This window comes from Diabrotica virgifera, chromosome 9, assembly GCF_917563875.1.
Source record: "Diabrotica virgifera virgifera chromosome 9, PGI_DIABVI_V3a".
Lineage (NCBI taxonomy): Eukaryota > Metazoa > Arthropoda > Insecta > Coleoptera > Chrysomelidae > Diabrotica > Diabrotica virgifera.
In genome coordinates, this window is record NC_065451.1 from 202,510,252 (window position 1) to 202,533,986 (window position 23,735).

At 32.7% G+C, this 23,735-nt stretch overlaps 1 protein-coding gene across 1 annotated transcript; it reads left to right on the forward strand.

Moving 5' to 3' along the window:
- Window positions 1–803: 803 nt before the first annotated feature.
- On the forward strand, window positions 804–17,198 carry LOC114336858 (cathepsin L-like proteinase). Its single transcript, XM_028287246.2, has 2 exons — window positions 804–1,025; window positions 15,278–17,198. The coding sequence occupies exons 1-2, from the start codon at window positions 939–941 to the stop codon at window positions 15,491–15,493; spliced, it is 303 nt and encodes a 100-aa protein (XP_028143047.1). The 5' UTR covers window positions 804–938; the 3' UTR covers window positions 15,494–17,198.
- Window positions 17,199–23,735: the final 6,537 nt, after the last annotated feature.

Consider the following 23,735-nt stretch of genomic DNA (forward strand, 5'->3'; position numbering starts at 1 on the left):
AAAAATAATTATTATTAACATCCGTCTTGTCGTTTTTTTTCGGAGGTAAGGCCGATTTTGGTGCTTTATTGCTTCGCCTATTAGGCTAAATGCCCTGTCTAATAATAATAGATCATCGGATTTCAATAGCAGTTCAGCCACGATTTTAATCCTTATGCCTTTCAGAGTACTAAAAGATGAAATCACGGAGAGTAAAATATGTGAAAACTGTGAGGTTTCCTGGAGAAATCTGTGTGAAAATTGATTTTTTTGAAAAGAAAATCGCATGTGCTTCGACGATTTTCTCCTTTATGCCATTTTACAAATCGATAGAGGAGTATTGATTCTATTTTTAAAGACTTTGGCATAAGGGCTACTGGTGCGCTAAGGGTGTTAATTATGTAATGCAATGTTAATAGGTCAACGTCCATGATTTTCTCCTTAATGCCACTTAAAAGTTGGTTAGTTTTCACGATTAAAAACCTGCAAAGAAGGCATAGGTAACGGCAGGTCATGAAAACCTTGGAAAAGTTGCAGAAATTAAGAAAAAAATCCATTTTCATAAAAACAAACCCGGTTCAACTCTAAATTTCCTTTTTTGCTTAGGCCATATAACATTTTGAGTACAAAAGAAGGCAACGGTCTATATCAGATTATAGTATAAATTAGTTGTTTTTTTTTAATAATTAAGCGATTGGATTAAATGAGATTTTTCCGCATTTAACACGACAATTCTCCTGGCGTAAATAATAAATTAATAACCTTAATTGAAAAATACGTTCCTTACATGCCAACGGATATTCAGATAAAACTAGGACAAACCTGATGCATTCAGATCAAAATTATAATAATATAAATATATCACCAATCATAAAAAATTGTTGATTATCTTGTTGTGCCTCTACATTCGCAGAAGTACTTACCTACTTCATTATTCGTGTATCGACGCCATACTGAAAATGTTGTATAAATATTTTTTGGTGGTTTTTAGTCTTTATGTAATGGCGAATGCCCTGAGTGACGAAGAACAATTTGCTGAGTTTAAAGTAAGTACATAGTTGAGTTTCCATTTGTACCGGGCGCGGACGATAAACATTTGTTTATTTTAAGTCATGCACAGTTCATCACTTCTTCTCAGTGGCGTAGTGAGCATGGTTTCGCGGGTTCCGTGGAACCAGGGAACCACAGGTACCCACTCTAAATCGCTTTTTGCTTCTTTTGTTTTTAATTTGATGGGGGCATTTTGAACTACATAAGTACACAGGAGGAAACGAAATTAACTGCTTAATACATTTTAATTTTTGTGTAGGCACTTAACTTAAATAAAAACGAAGAATACTAGGTCTGGATCCCGCGTATGAAAAAAAAGTTGATTAATAGCAAGCTGAAAATTTGTTAATAGCTTAAGGGTGTCTAGTCGGACAAACTTTGATATATGTGAACACTGGAACAGGGGCAGTTTTAATTGTGGAACAGTTTAAAAATTTGGAACGGTCACACCACGAAAACGGCACATTTATTTTGTCCGACAGAACAGACTTAAACTCTTCGAACAGAGATTAAACTCTCATGCAAAAATCAGACTGCTCTTCATCACCAAATGGGCGTTTTAATGAGTGGAACATGTAGAATATGTCAAATGACAGGAATTATGACAGGTGATAAATAGCACTTTGATTTTTGCATGAGAGTTTAAAGAGTTTAAGTCTGTTCTGTCGGACAAAATAAATGTTCCGTTTTCGTGGTGTGACCGTTCCAAATTTTTAACCTGTTCCACAATTAAAACTGCCCCTGTTCCAGTGTTCCCATATATCAAAGTTTATCGGACTAGACACCCTTAAGCTATTAACAAATTTTCAGCTTGCTATTAATCAACTTTTTTTTCATACGCGGGATCCAGGCCTATACCTATTCATCAAAAAATTTGAAAACAACATTTATTAAGAAACAGAGGGAACGGCTTTGTAAGATTTCTTACTCATTTTACCTGCTTACCGAAGCACTTTATTCAATACTTGTTTAAAGACTAACCGCCGGTGCCTGCCTACACCCTACACGTGCTAACTCAAACATTTGTAGTTTTTATAATATTAGCACGATCCATGAATGAGGTAAACTACAAAGTTAGAGAAATTCGGAAACTGAGATATTCAATGCAAGTTTTATACGGTGTGTCATAAAAATAATCACAATACAATAGGCTCGATGCTCGATACTCGTGTTTATAGCACCCTCACCCTTCAGCCAATACGTCTAGGTAATTCTTAATAACTGAAATTAAATTCTAAATATATAGAAAATAGTGGCAAGAATAATAAGGATAATAAATATAGACACTAATTTCTTTTTAAGAAAAACTCGTCGTTTGATAAAAGATTTCAAGCCCACCGTTATCCAAGGTTTTTTGATATTTTTTTTTATTTAAGCGTTTTATCTCCCTAGGGATTTGTACCTATTTAATTTTTTTAAGTAAATTTTATTTTAATTAAAATCCATTTTTTTTTTCAAAAATGAGCACTTTAAGGCTATAAAACTTACAGATTATATAATAAACAATACAAGTCAAGTAATGAAGCGGTAACGGTTAATTTCATTTGGGATGCTAATTAGGGAGTGATTTTTACGATTTTTTATTAAAAAAAAGGACAAACTTTATTTTGAAAAATAAAGGATAATTAAATAATATTTGTATAAGTATCTACCTACTTAATATTGATGCTAGAAACTAAAAAAAAAAACAAATTAAAAACTTTAAAAAACTTGTGATGAGTTTTTCCCGAAAAGTGCTTCATTTTTTTTATTTTACGTTGAAATATTCGATTTGGAATTTGACGAATAAGAACCTACTTTTCACTACCTACAACTCTGCTCTTACTGGGTCTACAGACTTCGTATATACACCATGTTTTCACTTTTATACAAACTATATTTTTACTAAGAATATTTTTTCGATACTTACTTTTTGAGTTATTTGCGAAAAACCGTCTCAAAACGTAGTTTTTCTTGTTGACAAATGAACATATTTACTCACAAATAACTCGAAAAGTATTGACTTAGTGAAAAACTCTACAGAACTAACTTGCTTAGCATTAATCAGTTTATCCAATTGACTTATCCGGACTTATCTTGATCGTACGTTTTTTATCCCCCAAAAGGGGCGAAACTTATCCCCAGGGCAAAAGCACACATAGCTTAGCCAAAGTTAGCTATGTGTATGCCAAATTTCATCTCAATCCAAGCGGTTTTATAAAATTAACAGCAAAACCGTGAGTAAATGGACTGTAAATTAGCTTGAGTTTTTCTAAATATACGATATATTTTATGATATTATGATGATTTATATTTAACGTTTATTAAAAACTTTTGATATACAATTTGTGGTTTTATTGGGCGGGCAGGCCGCATCCCAACTGGAACCAGGGCCCGCTGATCTATCGGTACGCCACTGCTTCTTCTTTTGACATTATAACCCTGAATGGGTCTTTGCTTGTCTGACTATGTCCTTATATTCAGACCTCTCTTGTGCCCTTCTTCCCCTTCTTTTTCTTGCAGTACCGTCTCCTATCGGAGGTTGGCTACCATCACAGCAATTTTAACTTTGTTGGCTGCAGTTCTGAACAATTGTATTGAACTGCACCCGTACCACTCCCTTAAATTACGCAACCAGGAAATCCTCCTACGTCCCACATTTCTTTTTCCCGAGATTTTTTCTTGGATTATGAGCCTTATAGTAGGGAGTACTTTTCCCCTCTCATTATGTGGCCTAGATATTCCAGTTTTCTCGTTTGTATCGTTTTTATGACTTCGCATTCCTTCCCCATCTTCAGCAAAACATCTTGATTTGTTACTCTCTTTGCCCATGGTATTTTTCACATTCTCCTGTAGCACCACATCTCGAATGACTCAATGTCTTTGATGTTTATCTTTTTTAGTGTCCAAGCTTCCATGTCACAACATCAGAACGGAGAAATCATAGCACCTTAACATTCTCGTTCTTGAGTTTAGATTTATGTCCCGGCAGCATAGGAACTTTTTCATTTTGATAAATGATTGTCTCGCTATTTCTATTCGCCTCTATTTCTCTTGTCTGGTCATTAGTATCAGTGAACCAAACCCCTAAATATTTGTAGGACGTATCTAACTCTTTCAACTTGCTTATTATGTACTATTGTTTGTAACGAGGTCGTTGAGTTTGTTGCTCCAGGTAACAAAAATTCAGCCGAAGACAGAAGGTTCGCTTTTTAAGACATTTATTTAGAATCAAAACATTACAAATGATAAAATAATTAGTCTTAATTACTACTCGTTAATTTCGTTAATAAAATATATTTTAAACCTACATATCGAACATTAGGTTCGGGTTGATGTGACGATATCTGGTACATGAATGAATACAACCGACAATCGCGTGGTTTAGGAATAATTACATTTATTAATATGAAACGCACATATAAGGAGAGGAAAGCTCGCTCAGCTCGCCAGCGGAAAAGACATGTAGGGAAATACGATCAACGCTCGTAAAAGGATAGGTAAAAGGAAAACCGTCGGATTCGTTCAACACACTAAAACGAAGGCGGAAAATAGTTGGGATAACTCACCTCTTATACCTCGTTGTTGTTTATTATTCTTCGATCAACGCTTCAAGAATAGTCATCAACTAGGCTTTTCGTTCCGACTTTTATATCGTACGAGACGGTACAAAAACACGTTTTACCTATTTCATTGGCGTACTCTAGACGATAAAATTATATTATCGTCACATGTTAAATTCACATTGGTGTATAGCTTCTTTGTTACAATCATAAATTTAGTCTTTTTGATGTTCATTTTAGACCATACTTGTATGAGTGTTTATGTTTTCCAGCACGCAGAAAACGATCATGAGCGCGGGCGATCAATATTTGTATATTTTAAGTCATTTACTGTTCACCACTTCTTCTTCTTTTGGCATCATAAACTTGAATGGGTCTTTGCCTTTTTGGCTATATCCTTCCACTCAAACTTTATTGTGCCCTTCTCCTCCATTGTCCTACATTTATATATTTCAGGTCGTCTTCCATGTCATCCAACCACCTCGTTCTGGACCTTCCATTTTTCGTTTTCTTATCGTCTCGGCTTCCATTGTAATATTTTCTTTGTTGTTTTTGTAGCTTCTTGTCTCTGGATATGTTCTAGTCTTTAACTTTTCACAAATCTTACAATATTGTACTCGTTATTTTTTAATTTGCATGTATTGTTTGCGTACATTACGAATTACTAGAGAACGGCAGTTCTCACCAGTGGCGCACACCCACACCCCCCTACACGCGACACTATAAGTATATTATACACGAAATTTTCGATTTTATAAATCTGACTGAATTGAAAATTGGGCCAGCTCCCATCTTAAAATTCAGGAAAAGACTCACCCATTCATATATCAACCATCCATTTTGGTCCAAGGGTGTGGATTTTACGGCCCTTCCTATTTAGGGTCTGTTTTTCGTTCTCTTCCCCAAAACTCCCAAAAACTTCGAAAATTTAACTCCTACCTTTGCGGCTTCTGATAGTACTGATTTATTACTTTTTTAATACATTACCTTTCTAACGCATGTCTAATTTTGAAAATCGGTTATACCATTCAAAGTTACCGAGCTCAGAAATATGACTCAATTTCTAATTAAAAAAGGGAAAATGTTTGTGGATATGTATGTATGTATGTACAGTCCATCTAATTTACTTACCGTTGCACGTCATTATCTACGCCAGAGATCTAAGTTGACATAGTTGCCAAAGTATAAAAAATCCTGAATCCATTTTAAATCAAAGATATCACATAATTATTGTAAACGTGGATTATACAACAAAACAAATTAATATTCAATGTAAATAAGTAAAATCTTAGAAATAGAGAACAAGAATTAAGTTACAATCTTTTAAGATTTGCAGTGTAAGCGTTTTTTCACTGCATTGTTAGTAATTAAAAAACGGCTCCAAACTCTTAGCATGAAGCCGGTAGGTTTCTTTGTATATGTCTATAATAACAACTAAAAAAGTTGTCAGATACCTCGTTTATTCCAAGTCGTGATAAAATTAGGTGAAATTTATATTTTTATAGTAGAGGATCTTTTTATAGTAAAGTAAATAATAAAAACAGTAAATATAATAAAACAGATACTTATAGTAAAGAATATAAACTATGCAGTTACGTGGCTAAAGGTTCTGAACCAAGGCCAGAATAAAATAAAAAAAAAAAAGAATATAAACAAATATGAAGTGTCATCACCGCAACTGTCAAATAAATGTTACCAATTTATTCTAAAATGTCACCTTCGTTCGATTACAGTTACAGTGTGTTCCGAACAAATCTGCTTCATAAAAACGCTTTATAATTCATTTATAGGTACAAATTAAATGAAACATATTATTGTGTATTTCTTTAAGTTAACATTAATAGAAATCGTGAAATATTATTTCTACGCGTATATAATAAAATATGTCTAGTGTCTGTAATTCCAGTGTACTAGGCAAATTGGTTCTAAAAAAGAACACACCTACCGCCTAAATATTTCGTGTTGGTACCATGTGACGTCACAAGCTATGACGCGGATGACGTGTAACGGTTAGTAAATTAGAAGAAGTATATGTATGTATGTGTGTATGTATGTATATGTGTGGAAAAGTTAAACCGATCTGAATTTTTTTCTGTGTTTGAAGAGGGGGTCAGAGCCGATTCAGAACCGGTGTAGTTTGTGACTTTTGACCACCCATAAGCCAGCTATAGGACTTAATAGGTACAAAACGGCATATTTTTTGGGGGTATATATTTTCGGTTCAAGAAGAGACAGGAGAACCACAAATACACCAAATCAATAGCGTTGAGTTAAGCTTTCAAATGGTGTATAAGCCGTCAGGATCAGACATACACACGGCTCAGTATAGCCGAAAAACTGAAAAACTAAACTTCGAAAATTTTGGTTTTTCGACAATTACTCAAAATTGCAACCTACGAATTGTCAAAATCGGATAAGCCGTTTAGAAGTTATTAAGCTACAAAAGTATAATCCAATTAACGATTATTCCCGAAATGGTTTATGTAGTTGTAGTGATTACTACCAGTGGCGTAGCTGAGGATTGCGGGGCCCCCCGCGACAATTTTTGTGGGCCCCCGTATTATAAGCATAACACAACTAATAACAGTATAAATACTAAAATATGTGTAAATAACAATATTTGGCGTTTCTTTAATAAGTTTTCATTAGTTTATGAATAGACGTGAAAACCTACATGTATCTTAATCCGACAAACCTATTAGTAAGTTGTTGCAATATTATATCTAAATTTACATTGAAAACATTAACTACAAAACTTTTTTGCTAAAAGTTATTTTTTCGTCGCAGCTGAGCTCATCATAAATTTTTTTTATATGTTTTATCCGTTTATTTTTAAATTCCGGTGTAATACCCCACTATTCTGCTATTCCTGCTGCTTTTGCTAAAGTTTCCGAAAACGGATTTCTATTTCTCATTTCTATAAGATTATCACGAGTTCTTTTCAAAAAGTTGAAGGACGACTGTTAACTCTGCCCTGCCGTTTCAGATTGCAAGTGTTGATGTTAGATTAATAAAGTTAAGTATTGTTATGCTCTGTATTTCTCTCTTTTTATGAGATTGATCAGCAAATTCTTATTTTGATTAATTACCTGATTATTTTAATTATTATTTATGTAAAACTAAACCAAAATTAAATTGAATTCTCTAATAAATTTTATTCTCAGGGCTATTTTAATTATAATGCATTACCTTAGGTTTGTGGCTTCTAGTATCTCTAGTTGCTTACTTCATCCAGGGACAAAACAGGGAAATTAAACACACTCGATGTCATATAAATGTTATAAATATTTTTTATTTATCCAATATACCATAAATATAAGATTTAAAAATTATACTAAAATTTAATTCTGTTGCAACTTTTTTTCATTTAATAAATTAAGCTTTAATTCTGATATTTCCTTTGTTTTAACACAAATTTTATTTAAATAATTTACTTTTCTCCTTTTGAATTGATTACTTATCTCTTCTTTAAATTTTGGAATGACTAAATTATGTTATAGAAATGCTCAATAAAAATAAACAAATATGGTGTGGATATAAAACAAACTCTCTCCGTTTCACAAAAATTCTGACTAACCTTTTTGTTTCTTCTTTACTTCTTCCTGGATTGCGCAGCCTTCGATTCTCTCACTCTTGCTCCTAGGATGTAGCGAAAGGTCCTTCTCGTCCAAACTGCTTCACCAACAAACAAACAACGGGACTCGCTCGAAATCTCTATTCAGTTTTCTTTCTGCTCGATATCTTGTGCAAATTGATACCCACCGGCTAGCATATTTACAGATGCTTGCGTGTGTAGACACCAGGGTGTTGAAATCTGTTAGGGTTTGGAGAAACGGTACATTTACAGATGCTAGCGCGTGATGACACCACGGTGTTGAAACCAGTTAGGGTTTGGAAAAACAGTACGTTTACAGACGCTAGCGTGTGTTGACACTAGGGTGTTGAAATCAGTTAGGGTTTGTAAAAACAGTACATTTACAAATACTAACAGATTTGGACACCAGAGTGTTGAAACCAGCTAGCTTTTTTAGTGGTTATACATGCATACATGCTAACGGCTATTGACTTTGATTTTATATACCTACTGTTGTGGAAAAATATTTAAGTGATTTAGGTATTAATAAATAATTAAACGTTGTTGGGATATAAACAATAATATATTAACACAAAAAACAACATAAAAAATAATGTTGTTCTGAAGCTATGTGCTTGTGGCACATAGCCACCGTTGTGGAAACACGGTGTCAGAGGATGGCAAGAGACTCGAATTGAATCAAAACGAAAACGAATATTTTCTTTTCATTTTTATAATTAACTATTTAGATGGGAAATAAGCCACAATTAAATTAAAAAAAAAATAATTTTATTAACGGTTCGACTCCCAAATCGGGTGTCGTTGTCAAAATACAAAATACGTACTACTAAATTAAACAAAAATGTTGTTGTTTAGTAAAAAATACTTTAAAATGTATAATATATGTATAAATTGCCAATATAAATGAGTCAGATTAAAAAAATTATTAGTAGAATTTTTTACTAAGCAACAACATTTTTGTTTAATATACAGGGTGTTTGGTAAAGAATGGGCCATAGCTTAACCTCAGGTTCCTGAGGTTAAAATAGGCCGATTTAAGCTAACTTAACTTAGTACAAAGTTTATAATAACCGAGATAAAGGGTGTCAAGGTTAAACTTTTTTTTTATTTATTATTGAATATTTCCTGACAGATATGAGATAACAACATGAAATTTGGTATGTGGGGTTTTTTGGGTCGAGAAAACTAAATTCCCTACCAAAAATTATATATTGCCCAGAGGGCGCCACATACGCCTTTCAGAACTTATTTATTACGTTAATTTTTTTTTATCCCTCACTCTGTATAATTTTGACATTAAAATTTTTATTCTCCTATTAGTTTTACTTAAAAAAGCTATACTTCTTTCATCTCTCTAAACTCAACGGTTTTCGAGATAAACGCATTTTAGATCTGCTATACACCATCATTTTTAGCATAATATCACTGTAGTTACACCCGAAAAATAACTTAAAACCATAATAATTGTGCCAGTTCTCAAATTTATGGCATTGCATCGCAAATTTCATTTGAAGAAATTTGCGATACATTTTTGGATAATTTTATGGATTTAAGTTATTTTTCTGATGTAACTACAATGATATTATGCTAAAAATTATGTTGCACCGCAGATTTAAAATGCGTTTATCTGGTAAACGGTTGAGTTTAGGGAGATGAAAGAAGTATACCTTTTTTAAGTAAAACTAATAGGGGAATACAAATTTTAATGTCAAAATTATACGGAGTGACGGATAAAAAAAATTGAACGTATTAAATGAGTGCTGAAAGGCGTATGTGGCGCCCTCTGGGCAACACATAACTTTTGGTAGGGAATTTAGTTTTCTCGTCCCGAAAAACCCCCACATACCAAATTTCGTGTTGATGTCTCTTGCCTGTCAGGAAATATTCAATAATAAATAAAAAAAAGTTTAACTTTGACACCCTGTATCTCGGTTATTATAAACTTTGTACTAAGGTAAGTTAGCTTAAATCGGCCTATTTTAACCTCAGAAACCTGAGGTTAAGCTATGGCCCATTCTTTACCAAACACCCTGTGGTAGTATTTTTTATTTTGACAACGACACCCAATTTGGGCATCGAAACGTTAATAAAATTATTTTTTTCAATTTAATTGTGGCTTATTTCCCATCTAAATAGTTAATTATACAAATTCCACAAGCAAATAGCTTCAGAGCAACATTATTTTTTATGTTGTTCTTTTGTGTTAATATATTATTGTTTATATCCCAACAACGTTTAATTATTTACTAATACCTAAATCACTTAAATATTTTTCCACAGCAGTAGGTATATAAAATCAAAGTCAATAGCCGTTAGCATTTATGCATGTATATTAATTACTAAAAAAGCTAGCTGGATTCAACACTCTGGTGTCCAAATCTGCTAGTAATTGTAACTGTACTGTTTTTCCAAACCCTAACTGATTTCAACACCGTGGTGTCAACACGCGCTAGCATGTGTAAATGTTACTGTTTTTCCAAACCCTAACTGATTTCAACACCCTGGTGTCTACACACGCAAGCATCTGTAAATATGCCACCGGCTACTCGTTCTAGACAGAACACAGGAATCTCCTCGGACACAAGGAAAATTAACTTCTCAACTCGGTCAATGATTTCGTTTCACCACGATCTGCTCGCAAAGGCCAATTTCACCACTTTACACCGACTTCTCACTTTTTAAAAACTGGACTGTCCTCTCTCGATATTAATTACACAGTGCCCCTTTTTTCTCTCCTCAAAATCAGACTCAACACTCTCATCCCTTCCATCCATTATTCTCCGCCAATCACAAACATCCTGTCTACCCAATACATCCATGTTTTCATTTCTTAAGAACCCATTTACTTCGTATACAACTTTTCCATTTTGTTAAATTCTAGGAGATACCAAATTACTTTTCGTTGTTTCAATATGCTAAAAAAAAACCTTATATTCTAAACTAAATAAAATTTGTTTATTGTCTCTCCTTCTACGAATCATTAACAAATGTCCTATTGTCGATTTCAACGCGAAATAAATGTACTTTCTAATTTTTACCGCATAATTGTATATCCGTTCAAAGAACCATTAACAAATCACTTAACGATTTCACCTTCCGCGAAAACACTGGTTACTAGCTAACTTAAAATATTTACAATTTTTGGTCATATACAGGGCGATGAAAATCTATGATCTCGTGGTCTCTGATATAAATTTATTTTCTAAAATTTTCCTATAAAATTTTACAACAGTATTTTAGATGGAATAGTAATGTTAACGACAAACTCAAAATTATTCATATGCTCTAATAATGAATTAACTTATAATTTTTCATCGTTTTTTAGATAGCAATGAAATATTCGTTAAAGATTTGATTACTTGTCGGAAAGCTCGACACAAAGCCATAACAGCATCATGTCTGTATGACCACCTAGTTTCACATAACCTTTTAAGTGTTGGCAAATAATAGTACATAGTACATCCTATCTTTTAGTATGTATGTATACACCGTTCTTAGGCGTCAACGCCCTTCGGTAGCGATCTATGGAGGAGTATCACCAAGCCGGAAGCCCTCATCCCTTCCCGTACCGCTCCTCCATAGGCCGATCAGACGCCAGTTTATTCCAGACCAAGCCGTAGACTCTATTGAGTTTTATACTACGGCGTTGGCCTTTTATAAATTTTATGACCTAGCTGAGGCTCGAACCAGCGACCGCAAATCGCAAATCCACTAAACTTGTCGATCGACTGAGCCCCAGCTAACTGGACCGTCAAGACCGACTGTACTTCAAGAGTACTTGCACTAAAAAAACATATTCTTTCCAAAAAAAAAAACAACTCCTGTACACCAACAACGGCACCATTCAACACTAGGTTCAGCTTATGGGATGCACAATACAATGAACATAGGAAGCTGTTTTTTCAATGTCAGTTATACGCCTTTGTACGCCTGAATATATATACACCACTCATAACCCTTGCTACATCATACCCCTTTCCTTTGCAGTTTTGTACGGAAAGGTGCTTTGATTGTATAAATTTTTAAATAATTTTATTTACAAGACCTTTCAAATCCCAAAGAATGCTTTAGAAGATAAATTATTTTCATCGCAAGCTACATACCTGAAAATAAAATTAAGCTGATCGTGATTCGAAATATCTTAAGTGGTATCAAGAATTATTGAATAAAAACAATTTTTTAATTAAATTAATCAATTTGTTTTCAGTTTCTCGAGCCAGCAAATTTATAACTTCGTTTTGTATTTGGGGGCTCAAGTAAATTGTTTTTTTTTAGTTATTGTTTTTATCGATAAATTTGGCTAAAACAGGATCATTTTTATCTAGTAAAAGAACCACCGACAAAAAATTACTTTTTGGGATTCACTTTCATCTAAACTACCAACATGTCCACGAAAGTACGAAACGCTAAATTGCACCCGAAAAGAGTACGAGTTACGTCAATTACCCGCTTCATTATTTCTTTCCAAATTCCCTATTTTGATGCTTATTAGCAAAATATTTTTTGGTCTCCAGTTTAAAGAAAGTAGAAGTATTAACACATTGAACGATACGTGAGTTGTATTTAACTCGCGCCTTGTTTGGCCCAGGCGCTCAGTGAGTTAAATATTATTCACATTAACATTGAGATTCTGAACGTGGAGCCTGAAGGCACAAAAAAATTTTAATGTGGCGGGTAATGTGTTAAGCTTGAAGGCTTTAAGATGCCCCTCCGCCTTGCGGGCCCTGCGGGCCTGTCAGCTACGCCACTGATTACTACGCTAAATTTGATCTGGCAACGGGCAATTCGAGTTTATTTATCGGCCATCTTAATATTTATTTTCAATCTATTTCGAATAGAAAAAAAATTAGTGTACATTCGATGGACACTAGATCATTTGGGAGGTAATGCGACAAAGGCGACCATTTATAAAGCTTAACGTGTAATCGAGAAACATTGCATTCAACTTCATACATTTAATTTATAAATAACTTTGAAAAACTCCTGATACAAGAATAAAACACCGTTAAACGCCGTAAAAATGAGTGGCTTATACAATATTCCAGCTACAAAAGATCTGATATGGATATTACGTGGCGCGAAAATGTATTTTCATTTTGATGCAAAACAAAATTCTAGTTTTATTTTAAAAGATTTTTCCATAACATTTGCTAAATTTGAAGTAAACGCGCCACAAAAGAGTTTCAAAATTCAAAGTGTATCAAAGTTACTAAGCCAGTAGAACGGTCGGATGCCTAAACGACACAATTTGGAAAATCAAACACCTAAAATTGTAAACAAATGCCCGAATATATAAGTCAGTTATTAGGCCAGTTATGCGTTACACGGCCGAAACAAGACCAGATACAAGCAAAACACGAAGACATCTGGAGAATAACGAAAGGAAGATCTTAAGAAGAATTGCTGGAAAAGGACTACAGGATAGGGTAAGAAGTGAGGAAATCAGACGCATATGTGGGGTAGACAATATAAATACCTGGGTAAAGAACAAAAAAGAAGAGTGGAATGAACACATAAGTAGGATGTCTGAATCAAGGATAGTAAGAATAGCCACGGACAAGTCACCTTTAGGCAAAAGAAATATAGGACGCCCAAGGAAAAGATGGAATGACAACTTAGGGGCAGAATGAAAGGCACCGTTGAAGAAAAACAGGCAGTACTGCCTATATAAAGAAGAACAAGAAATATTTTTTTAGTATTATTTGAGGTAATTTTTACTGTAAAACATAAATATTTATGATTAATAGATACTTCTTTAATAAACTTCGTTAATAAATGATTTATAATAGATTAAAAAAAGCGAATTATGATATTCAATTAGTTTTAAAAATAGTAAGTACCTACCTATTGATTCATGTATTGCTTTGGAAATAAACAATTCAAATAAATTAAGTTTTATTTCCTGATAAACATGCTAATATGAATGAAAAAAAACTGAAGTTACAAAATCATTTGCAGAACATTTTTCAATATATATTTTTTAGTTAAAAATAATTATATTGTTAAAAAATAATGTAGTATAATGAAATACAAGTGTCTCATAATTGTTTTTAATACTTTTTTTACATTAAGGGGGAAAATAAATGTAATAAAAATTTAAAATAGTATTTGTTTTATGTCTCTATAGTAGTATTTATACAGAGAGGGTCAGTATTATGGAATAAATTAATTTTTTCGAGAATAGGCTACGTTGGAGAAAAATCCCGAGACACGTCGATATTTATTTTTAAATTATGATTTTTTGACATATATTCTATAATAGTGATGTCATCCATTTGGGCGTGATGACGTAACCGATGATTTTTTTAAACGGGAATAAGTGTTGTGTGATAGCTAATTTGAAAGGTTATTCACTTCTCTATTCAGTAATATACACAGTAACATCATTATTTATATAGAGGGTGGCCAAAAAAACTTTTGAATTAAATTAATTGACGCAAAAAGAAGGACGTATGTAATTTATTTAACTCAAAATACATTTTACTGCTGTCAGAAAAGAGAAAAAATGTTTATTTATCAAATAAACATTGCTTTTCGCTTAAATTAAATGTTCAAATTGCCAAGAGGTGGAGAATGGCTGTTTGACATTTAATTTAAGCGAAAATCAATGTTTATTTATGAAATAAACATTTTTTGTATTTCCTGATAGCAGTAAAATGTATTTTGATTTAAATAAATTACATAGGTACATTCTTCCTTTTCCGTCAATTAATTTAATTCAAAAATTATTTTTTGGTCACCTTGTATAAATAATGATATTAATGTTTATATTAATGGATAGAAAATTAAATACCCTTTCAAATGAGCTAGCACACGACACCTATTCCCCTTTAAAAAATTATCAATTACGTCATCACGCCCAAATGGATGACGTCACTAGTATGATATATATGCTAAAAATTCATAATTATTTAAAAATAAGAATGGACTTGTCTCGGGATTTTTCTCCAAACTGGGCTATTCTCGAAAAAATGAATTTATTCCATAATTTTGAAAATTTCTATATATGCATGTTGAATACTCGATTTAGGTTACACTTGTATAAAGGTACGAGTATATGCTTCCTTCTTTCTGAGGTATGTTTTTATAATAATGATTATGGGTTTTTCAGCAAAAGTTCCAGAAATCTTACGGATCCAAAAAGGAGGAACAATATAGATTTGAAACATTCCAAAAGAACTTACGATACATCGAAAACCACAACCAAAAGTTTGTGAACGAAGAAGTTACTTATTCTATGGCAGTAAATGAATTTTCCGACCAATCAGCTGACGAATGGGCTACGAAATTCCATGGCTTGATACCACAAGAAAATTATGAACCGTGATCATCCTTCTTAACTGTATCTACCAAAAATTACTTACCATTTGTGATAAAAACAGACAAAATATATCTATGTACCTATCATATTTTAAAGTTACGATTTAGGGGAGTGCATATAGATTTTCACTTCGGAAAAAATCAAACAAGATAGAACTTTTTGTAATTTCATTAAGAAATGTTAATAAACAACATATCAAAAAGTTCTATTCGAGAAGTGGGTGCTTCATTTTTAATTAAACAAATGAACTACGAAATTAGATGGTTTTTTTAAACAACTCCGAAAATATAAATTTTAGAAAAAAACTGACTTGACCATTGAAAAATTCAGAAAATTTTACAAAAAAAACCTTATATAAAGAATGTTCTAAAATGAAATCTGTATCCTCTATAATTTTTTATTTATAACGCTAAAGTCACCCTTCTCACAAACATTGGCGCACTGTAAACTATGCACTGTAAGTGCATGGTTGAGTTATTTTAATGTAATTCTTTAACTAATGGATCAAATAAAATTTTACAAATTGAGCATGAAAGAAGAATAATTAATCTATATTATGGTTATAATAGAAAGGAATAAAATGTATGGTCATAAGTACGGTGTGGGCGGAAAATGAGCCTTACATGAATGTTGTTTAAAAATGATTTAAAAATGTGTAACTAATACAATTTTTCTTATAAAACTCTCAATTTTGCACAATTTACCTTACAAGCATCTTACTAAATGATGTTTCATTCAAAAAAAAATCTCAAAAATTTAATTCAAATGATATGACGTCTCAAAAAATGTAATTTTTGAAATCTTTGTAGTTTTATAGAATTACCACCACTTTAAGATGGTATTACTTAAGTTTGAACAGATCTATTACAGTTGTATAAATATTTTTTTTAAATCTTAGGATGTAATCTTTAAAATGCACTAAATTATTTTACTTTAGAAATAAAATAAACTATTTCTTTTTGAGAAAATTAAGAAAGATAACAAAAATGTAATACAAAAACCGAAAATTACCAGCTAAAAAAATGTTTATACAAAGTGATCAAAACTTTTTTCTGTAAAACTTACCTAAAATACATTTAATAATAAGCTTCAACAATAATAAATGTTCAGTAAAAAAATGTTGTTTTTAATATTCTGGAATATAAAGGTACTTTACTCTTTAACGTAATTCATATTTTTGACATAACTCATATAAAATTGATAAAATTTGATATCTGATGGTTAAGTTTTAGATTTTTGACTATCCAGAGCATTTTATGAAGAATAACTTTTTTTCGTAAAATTGATAATAAAGAAGTTTTCCATGTGGTTCCTAGCTACGCATACATACTGTATAAAAGATTATGTATAAGAATTTTCAAATTGCAATGCCATATTCGGATTCAGCATAATCAAAAACAAAATAGAAACATATTTGATCAAAGTAAAATGATGAATTTAACGATATTTTTAAAATTATTTATACAAAACAATTGTTATTGTTTAAACAATTAATAAACTATTAGCGGCCAAATCTGCCAGTAGAACTTTTTACTTTAACAAGTATATAAACTAACAAAAAAAGTTTTAGAAAAATACAAGATTGTTTGAATTTTTCCGAAACAATGCATGTTTTCGTTCTAATTGCACTCCCCTAATTACTGTAAAGTTACTATTACTATTTTTAATAATATGTTTGAAATAAATGTTTTATTCCAACTTACACCAAAAATCAGTTCTCTTAATGTACTAATTTTTTGAATTTTTTATAATATAATATATTGGTAGGTTATATATTCCGTCCTGCATAAGAATCAGTGGCTGCTGAAGATACTTTTGTCCAGAGCTCATCCATGATAGTTGGGTCAGTAGGCAGCCCCATTGTTCTTAAATCTGATCATATAATATATTATCTCTCCATCCCATTCGTGAGCGTTCTAAGAGCCTCCTTCCTGTGGGGGCTTCCTTCCAACCTAGACTATCTTGACTGGGCGGTTATTAGGGACCTATCGACATGACCAGCTTATCTTTTACGTTGCGATTTAATCTCTTGGACTACGTGGATGGCCCCATACATCTTCTTGACCTCGGTATTTGTTCTCATTAGGTATTGATTGCTAATAAGATCCAAAGATTCCTCTGAGGATTTTTCTTTCAAAACACCCAAGTTTTCTTTCAATTATATACTTTGGTCAGCGACCACGTCTCACAGCCATACATGCTCAGCACCGGTCTAATCACTGCTTTATTTATACTATCTTTTGCTTTTCTTGCTTTTCTCTTAGATTTAATAGTGTTGTGGAGGCTGTACATCGTAGTCCTAATCTGTGAACTGCGTAACTCCATAATTATCTGAAAATGAGTTATTCTGCTATCTGTTTCAAAAAGTCCCTACTTATCGTTTAAAAAAGGACGCATGTGAATATTTTTACCCTTAGAGTAGGGAGAATTTTATTCTTCCAAAGTGTAAAATTCTCTCTACTCTACTCTAAAAAAGTTTTTACCAGATGATTAAATAGCGACTTCTTCGTATACACCGCATCTTTCTGGCCGCCAAATTTAGTACGAAAAATACGTAACTCCCTTGTTTTTCATGATATTTTCAAGAAAAAGTTGGTGGTACGTAATATTAAATACTTGTTAAACAATATACAAATATTAGTGATATATTATGTGTATCTATAAATTATTTCCGTTTTACCATCCTATCTTTTAAAATGGGAGATACGTAGTTTCGAATTAATCATTAAAGAAATAGTTTTTTGTGTCGCCTGTAAAATTTGGATAAATGGAGTTCACAGTTTACAGATTAGACCGACGACATACATCTATTTCCTGCCTGAATGCTCCCTTTGATGATTTCCGAGCGTTTTTCTTTGATGTTTTCTGAGACCATTAATAATATTATTATACAGAGAGAGTCTGTAATTTGGAATAAATTCAATATCTCAAATACTAATTGTTTTTTTGAAAAATACTCAGACCCGTCGATTATTATTTCAAATTGTCCTTTTTGACATACAACAATAATGTATACAGGGTGTCCCAATTTAGAGATATGACGTCATCGTTGATTTTCTTAAATGGCAACACTGTCATTTTGATACCTTTTTTAATAGGGTATGTAAAGTTATACACAACTGCAAAATTTCAAATTTTTATTCTCTACCATTTACAAGATAACAAAAAATAACAAAGTTGTGAAAAACAAGTAACCAAATAATAATTGAATTTAATTATTTCAATTAAGCAAATTCTCATAACGTTGCCCATTGACAATTTGACAATAATTGAGGACAATAACATGAGTATTTGCATAATTGAAATAATTAACTTTTTTAATTATTTGATTATTTGTTTTTCATAACTTTGTGATTTTTTATTATATTGTAAATGGTAGGGAATAAAAATTTGAAATTTTGCAGTTGTACATAACTTTACACATCCTATCAAAATAGCTATCAAAATGACAGTGTTGCCATTTAAGAAAATCAACGATGACGTCATATCTCTAAATTGGGACATCCTGTATACATTATTATTGTATGTCAAAAATGACAATTTGAAATACTAATCAACGAGTCTGAGCATTTTTCAAAAAAACAATTAGTATTTTAATTATTGAATTTATTCCAAATCACAGACATACCTTTGTTATTTTCTATTATCTTGTAAATAGTAGAAAATAAAAATTTGATATTTTGTAGTTGTGTATAACTTTACACACCCTTTCAAAATAGCTATCAAAATGGCAGTATTTAAGAAAATCAACGATGACGTCATATCTCTAAATTGGGACACCCTGTATACATTATTGTTGTATGTCAAAACGGACAATTTGAAATACTAATCGAGAGGTCTGAGCATTTTTCAAAAAAGCAATTAGTATTTGAGATATTGAATTTATTCCAAATTACAGACTCTCTCTGTATGTTATTTCAGTGTTTGCCCTGTATAGACCAAGGTAGACCATTGTGTTCGATATGACGTCAGAAAAAAGTCTACAATAGAAAAATGGGTAGAAATACATAATTGCATTTTGCATTTGCAGTGCACTCAAAAATGCATAAACATGTCAAAATAAATATAAAGGTCAGGGCCCGGATTACGTACACTCGATACGCATCGTATCCGCCATGTTTTCCCATAGCGCCTTACGGGAAAACATGGCGGATACGATGCGTATCGAGTGTACGTAATCCCTATGCTGATTTTTTTTACTCAGGCGTTTTTGGGATCGCTGAATATAAACACGTCTTCATAACCGACCCCTGGAGCACATGGTGCCTAGGGTTATTACTAAGGCACGTCATCTGGAATTTCGAAGGTTTTCCATCCTAAATTGATATAAACAAATTATTCCGGTTTTGAGGTCGCTGAACATGAATACGCCATTAGAATAGGGGAAGGACGGGGAAGATGACGCAGCGTCTAAGATGACGCACCTCTGTATTTTATCAAGTACTTCACTAAATTCAGTTTTTATACCCGTGGCGCCCTCCTTTAGAAACTACTATTACTTTAAAACTTCATCGGTCAGCTTTCGTACTGTTTAGTATCTGTGAGGCAGAGTAACGCGATACACGTTGATTTCTTGTTATTTTTGACACTGCGAATATTAATGGTAAGTTGTTTAAAAATGGTTCCATTGGATTTTCTTCATATTCATGGGAGTAGGTGATATTTATTTTCAGTTAGCGAGGATTTATCTGTTAAATATTTGATGATGGATAATTTTGATAACCATTTTTTGTAGGTTATGCTGAACAGGCTAAGTTGACGCAGACTGCGTCATCTTTGCTGTTATAGTGCGTCATCTTTGCCTTTTCAGTTCATTACCTTAAATAACAATGGAGTATAGAATATTTATTATTTAGTGTCTATTTTGCATTTTGAGGCATCTTTTTCTTTTTTAGAAATGGGAAAATATATACGAAAAACACAGAGAGGATCATTTTCTGCAGCAGCTCTTAATGCAGCATTGAATGCAATTTGTAGAGATGGTCGTAAAATTCGGGAAGTGGCAAGGGCATTTTCAATACCAGAAGCTACATTGAGGAGAAAACTTAAGGTTAAAAATTTATTAAAGGAAGTCAAATCAGAGTCTCTTGGTAGAGCCCCATTGTTTTCGGCACATCATGAAAAGGAGATACTAGATCATGTTCTCAAGCTGGCCAATTTATTTTTTGGTATCACTTGCATAGAGCTGAGAACCATGGCATTTGCTTATGCAGAACGCAATGAAATTAAACACAATTTTAATAAGAATAAACAAATGGCTGGAAAAGACTGGTATCTAGGATTTATAAAACGAAATCCTCAAATTTCCTTGAGAAAGCCAGAAGCTACAAGCATTAATAGAATAACAGCCTTCAATAAAATAGAAGTAGACCGCTTTTTAAAAATTTGGAAACAGTGCAAGAAAAATATAAATTTCTGCCAGATCGCATTTACAATGTTGATGAAACCGGTATATCTACGGTTCCTAAAGAATCATGTAAAAGACTTGGACCCAAAGGAGTGAAGCAGTTTGGAATCATTTCTTCGTGGGAACGAGGGAAGAATATCACGGTAATAATGGCGTTCAGTGCCTCCGGTAACTACATACCTCCATTATTTATATTTCCCAGGAAGATGAGCCCACAGCTTCAGAAAAATGGACCAAGCGGTGCGATTTACAACTGCACGGATAATGGATGGAGTAATACGTCTATGTTTTTATTATGGCTGAAGCATTTCCAAAAAAAAGTCCTGTCTAGTCCAGATAATCCCGTGCTGTTAGTATTAGATAATCACTCGAGCCATATTTCACTGGATATTTATAATTACTGCAAAGAGAATGGGATTATAATGGTTAGTATTCCACCCCACACATCCCACAAATTACAACTTCTTGATGTGTCATTTTTTTCTGCATTAAAATATGCGTATGGTCGCCATTGCAATTCCTTTCTAAAATCTAAGATCAGCAACTCAGAGTTTGAAGATAAAATTACTCCATATGATGTCGCCGAGATTTTTAAGTTAGCATATGATCAGGTGGCAAATATTGATAAGGCCGTTTCTGGTTTCGGAACGTGCGGAATTTTTCCGTTAAACTCTGATAAGTTCACAGAAGATGACTTTTTTCCTGCTGATAATTTAAACAATGATAGCTTGGATAGAGATGTTTCTCCTGAACCTGCACCTCAGGGAACACCTCCACTAATAACAACACCATCTATAAGAGAACCAGAATTACCACGTCCATCAACCAGCCGACAGTCTCCTGAAAGTCGTCACACAACCCCCACAAAACAAAATGAAATAACCAAACGTCCACATATTTCTCTTTCACTTATTTCTCCAGTTCCTTTGCCCAATAAAAAAATTAAAAGAAAATATGGACGACAAAAGCAACATTCTGAAATTCTAACAAGCACCCCTTTAAAAGAATTCTTAGAAGAAAAAGAGAATAAAAAAAAAGAAAAACTGGCGAAGTCGGAAGAAGGAAAGAAAAAAGTAACCAGACAAGTATTGGTTAATGATGCAGGATTAAAACTAAATAAAAATAAAGGGAAAGCCAAAGTACAAAAAATAATCAAACAAAAAATAAACAAAAAAATCTTGGAGGATAGCGATACTGAAGAAAGCGATTTTGATGAAGAAGGTCTTTGCAATGACGATGAGTTGGATGACATAATCAACGAGGGAGGTGAAACTGATATCTGCATATTATGTGGAGACTTCGGCAAAAAGACGGAAACATGGTTCAGATGCACAAGCTGTGGACAATGGGTGCATAAAGAATGCAGTGGAGCCAAAAGTCCCGAAAACTACATTTGTGACTTTTGTTAATATGTTAAAAAAGCTTTGTTTACATTTTCTTACTTTCAGTATTAAAAAATAAATTTTCTTTTCATATCACTTGCGCTTTTAATATAGATACCTACATGCGCCATCTTCACCATCACTGTGCGTCATCTTTCCCTCGGTGGAAGGTAAGATGGCGCAAAAGCGTTTTTTTTTAAAACCGCATAAAAAATACTTCCTTTTATTGAATTTAAAAATAATCCTAGAAATTGGTTATAGAAATGTCCAAATTACAGGCTCGTAGCATTCAAAGTTAGCTTAAATATTTTTTACCCTTAAATAAAATGTATTTTGCTTAGGTGCGTCATCTTCGACGTCCTTCCCCTACCCCTGGAACACCTGGTATCTTATTTCGAGGCTTCCCGATACTAGATTGATGCAAACAGAGTACTCGAGCATAACAGTCATACTGGATAAAATCCGAGGGTCGGTTCTGATGTCATACTAGTGATCATCAACCCCAAAACCCCCGCATAATATGTTTGCATTGATTTAGTGCCAAAAACCCTTGAAACTCCAGAAGGTGACGTGACTTAGCAGTGATCCTGGGTACCAGAAACCCTGAATAATCTGTTTGCATCAATCTAGTACCGAAAACCTTCGAAGCTCTAAATGACGTACCTTAGTAGTGACCTTGCTAATATCTGAATAGAAATCGATTTATTCCAGTGTCTTTAGTTTTAAATTCCCTAGGTTGTAGTGTATGGTCTAGTACGCTATGAGGCAAAATAAACAGTATAGACCAGGGCGCATCTGTAAAAATATTAGTACATTTGGATGTTGAGAGGTGACTCATATGTTTTGCAGAAATTGCTTGAAAATAACTCACATAATAATATTTGAGTTATCCTCCCACTCAAAAAGGTCCGGAACATTGTTTAAATAATCAAAATGTCAAAAAATGAAGGAAAAATTCGATTTTTTCTTGGTTTTTTGATTATAACTTTAAAAGTATTCATTTTCGAGAAAATTTGTACCAACATAAAAGTTGCGTAATTAAATTTCCTACAATATAGCATTAACTAAAAGTTTTAAAAATTGTCACCCTTGTTGCAAAATAGCAATAATTTCGAAAAAACCATAAAAAACAAGTACATATTCATGGACCTTCATATTTCACCCAGAAAAACTTTATGATATGATAAAACAATACTATACATTTCATTAAGATCGGTTTAACAGATTTTGCAAAATAAATTTTGCAATCCAGCTTTCGCAAAAAAAATCTTTTCAAAATGTTTCAGCAGTAAAAATAAAGCAGACAGCAAGTTGAATTTTTTTGCATATTAAAAGAATACTGTACCTTTCATTTGCATTTTGCAAAATTAAAATCGGTTAACTACCACGGCGTCAGGAATTATTTTAAATAAACAATAATTTTTGGTGCTACGCGCAGGACAGCGGATACGTTCGCTCT

Excerpts from the sequence above, each read along its gene's own strand:
- LOC114336858 (XM_028287246.2), top strand. The coding sequence starts at position 939 with ATGTTGTATAAATATTTTTTGGTGGTTTTTAGTCTTTATGTAATGGCG. Across the intron at positions 1,026-15,277 it reads AACAATTTGCTGAGTTTAAA|CAAAAGTTCCAGAAATCTTA; the intron begins GTAAGTACATAG and ends TGGGTTTTTCAG.